The sequence below is a fragment of the Palaemon carinicauda genome, chromosome 6, assembly GCF_036898095.1.
Source record: "Palaemon carinicauda isolate YSFRI2023 chromosome 6, ASM3689809v2, whole genome shotgun sequence".
NCBI classification, from domain to species: Eukaryota; Metazoa; Arthropoda; class Malacostraca; order Decapoda; family Palaemonidae; genus Palaemon; species Palaemon carinicauda.
The window spans coordinates 171,112,805-171,114,481 of NC_090730.1; the positions used below are offsets into that span (position 1 = coordinate 171,112,805).

Sequence of the window (1,677 nt, forward strand, 5' to 3'; positions counted from 1 at the left end):
ATTTACGTGGCTGATTGCCATATTCGGAGCCACAAGTTCATTCGTCCCCTCTAATTGGGCATCCCTAAGTCTGGAAGGAGAACCAGCTTGGTTTGTAGTTTTGTCTGTAGCCTCTGATGGATATAGATTCAGCATACCAGAGCTTCCATTTTCTTGGGATGCTTGCATTTCAGACAAATCATTAGGCAAAGGCCTGTCTGTTACATAAGCACCCGTAAAATCTTCTTCCTGAAATATATCTCTATTAAAGGGTGAAATCCCTACAGTTTTGAACCCAGCTAAGATATTGGCAGGAGTTACAGCAAGTGTCAATGCCGTGGAAATTATTCCTGGAATATCATATATAGTCATTGTAGAACCTGGAGGATTTGTCATCCAAGAGTCACAGGATCTATTTACATACTTCTTCAGTGGTCCGTAAACACATATCAAGCAGTTGCATCCTATAAGAGCAGTGTGGGGGGAATGAAAGAGCAACAATTCAATTTGCCTTACAATAATTCAGGCCATCTATGGACAGGTGAGACTCATGATTGTATAGTAATAAAAGCACTGGGCGCTCTTTTGAACATTCAGTATGTTTCACAAAATGGTTAAGAAACCCAACAAAGTCAGACTCTTTCATCCATCCTGATGGATTAGCTGCTCCTGAACTACCTAGAGGGCTATTAATCAGGAAATGATCGCGGAAATGAACTCTGGGGAAAACTAAGAAAGGATGGACTGCATTACCAATGGCTGAAACAACTAAAACGACTGTTACAAGAGTTCCTCTTTCTGCTGAGGTCCTTTTTTCAATTTGTTTAGACCTTTTTCGAGGAACGACTTTAACAGGCTTCTGAACTGTTGTTACCCAAGTCTCATCCATGTTCCACATGTCCCTTGGAGTAAACTCATAGCGATATTGGACAGATTGAAGATTTTGGAAAAACATGTCTACATTCATCCTGTCAAAACTTGTTGCTCTTGAAAGACTAGTTGCTTGTGGTGCTCTAATAGATAGGTCCTTTTTTCTTTTAAAAAAACCAGAAAACCAGTCAGCACCAGTCATCTCATTTTCTGTCCATGAATTGGGAATATAATATTTGCTATATATAGCATACTGATATGCCAATTTTCTAACATCCCTCACAGATAAGACAATAAATATCGGCTGCACGTTTAAGATATGTAGAAAGTTCCTTTTCCCGTTCCTTAGAAAATACCTATTTGTGCTGAGTGTAGCCCACAGTAAGAGATGAACTTCCTTTACTCAAAAGTTGTTCATCAGTTATTTTATGGCAATAACGTGTAAGCTTCGAAATGGAATGCCAAAATCTTTTGCAACCCCTCTTATTGAATTGTTCAAACTTTACACATTTGACAGCCCTTAGAATCACATCAGGTGGAGTTAAGGCTCGTTCAGTTTTTCTTTGGTATGCTCTAACCATGTTTGAAAAACAAATGGGAAAATTCCTGTAATATTGCCTAAAAGTGTCCAAAAATTAATAAGAATAGGTTTTTGGGGCAAGTTGGCACAGTGCCAACTTGCCCCAGTCTTGCTGTGCCAACATGCCCCAACCAAGAAACTGTTATTAAAACGGGATCTGATGAATAACCTTACACTTTAAAAATTTTGTATTATTGTCAATTTATTTCCATATTTCAAGAGATATTTTAGCTAGAAAACATTCAGCA

General features: G+C 38.4%; 1 protein-coding gene across 1 annotated transcript; it reads right to left on the reverse strand.

Moving 5' to 3' along the window:
• Positions 1-481: 481 nt before the first annotated feature.
• LOC137643354 (uncharacterized) lies at positions 482-1,430 on the reverse strand. Its single transcript, XM_068376184.1, has 2 exons — positions 1,253-1,430; positions 482-1,059 (listed from the first exon to the last, which is right to left on the reverse strand). Exons 1-2 carry the CDS (start codon positions 1,428-1,430, stop codon positions 482-484), a joined length of 756 nt encoding a protein of 251 aa, XP_068232285.1.
• Positions 1,431-1,677: the final 247 nt, after the last annotated feature.

Bases quoted from the DNA above. Each gene is read 5' to 3' on its own strand.
- LOC137643354 (XM_068376184.1), bottom strand. From the start codon at position 1,430: ATGGTTAGAGCATACCAAAGAAAAACTGAACGAGCCTTAACTCCACCT. The intron at 1,060-1,252 runs GTAAAGGAAGTT...ATTCATGGACAG, and splicing joins AACTGATGAACAACTTTTGA to AAAATGAGATGACTGGTGCT.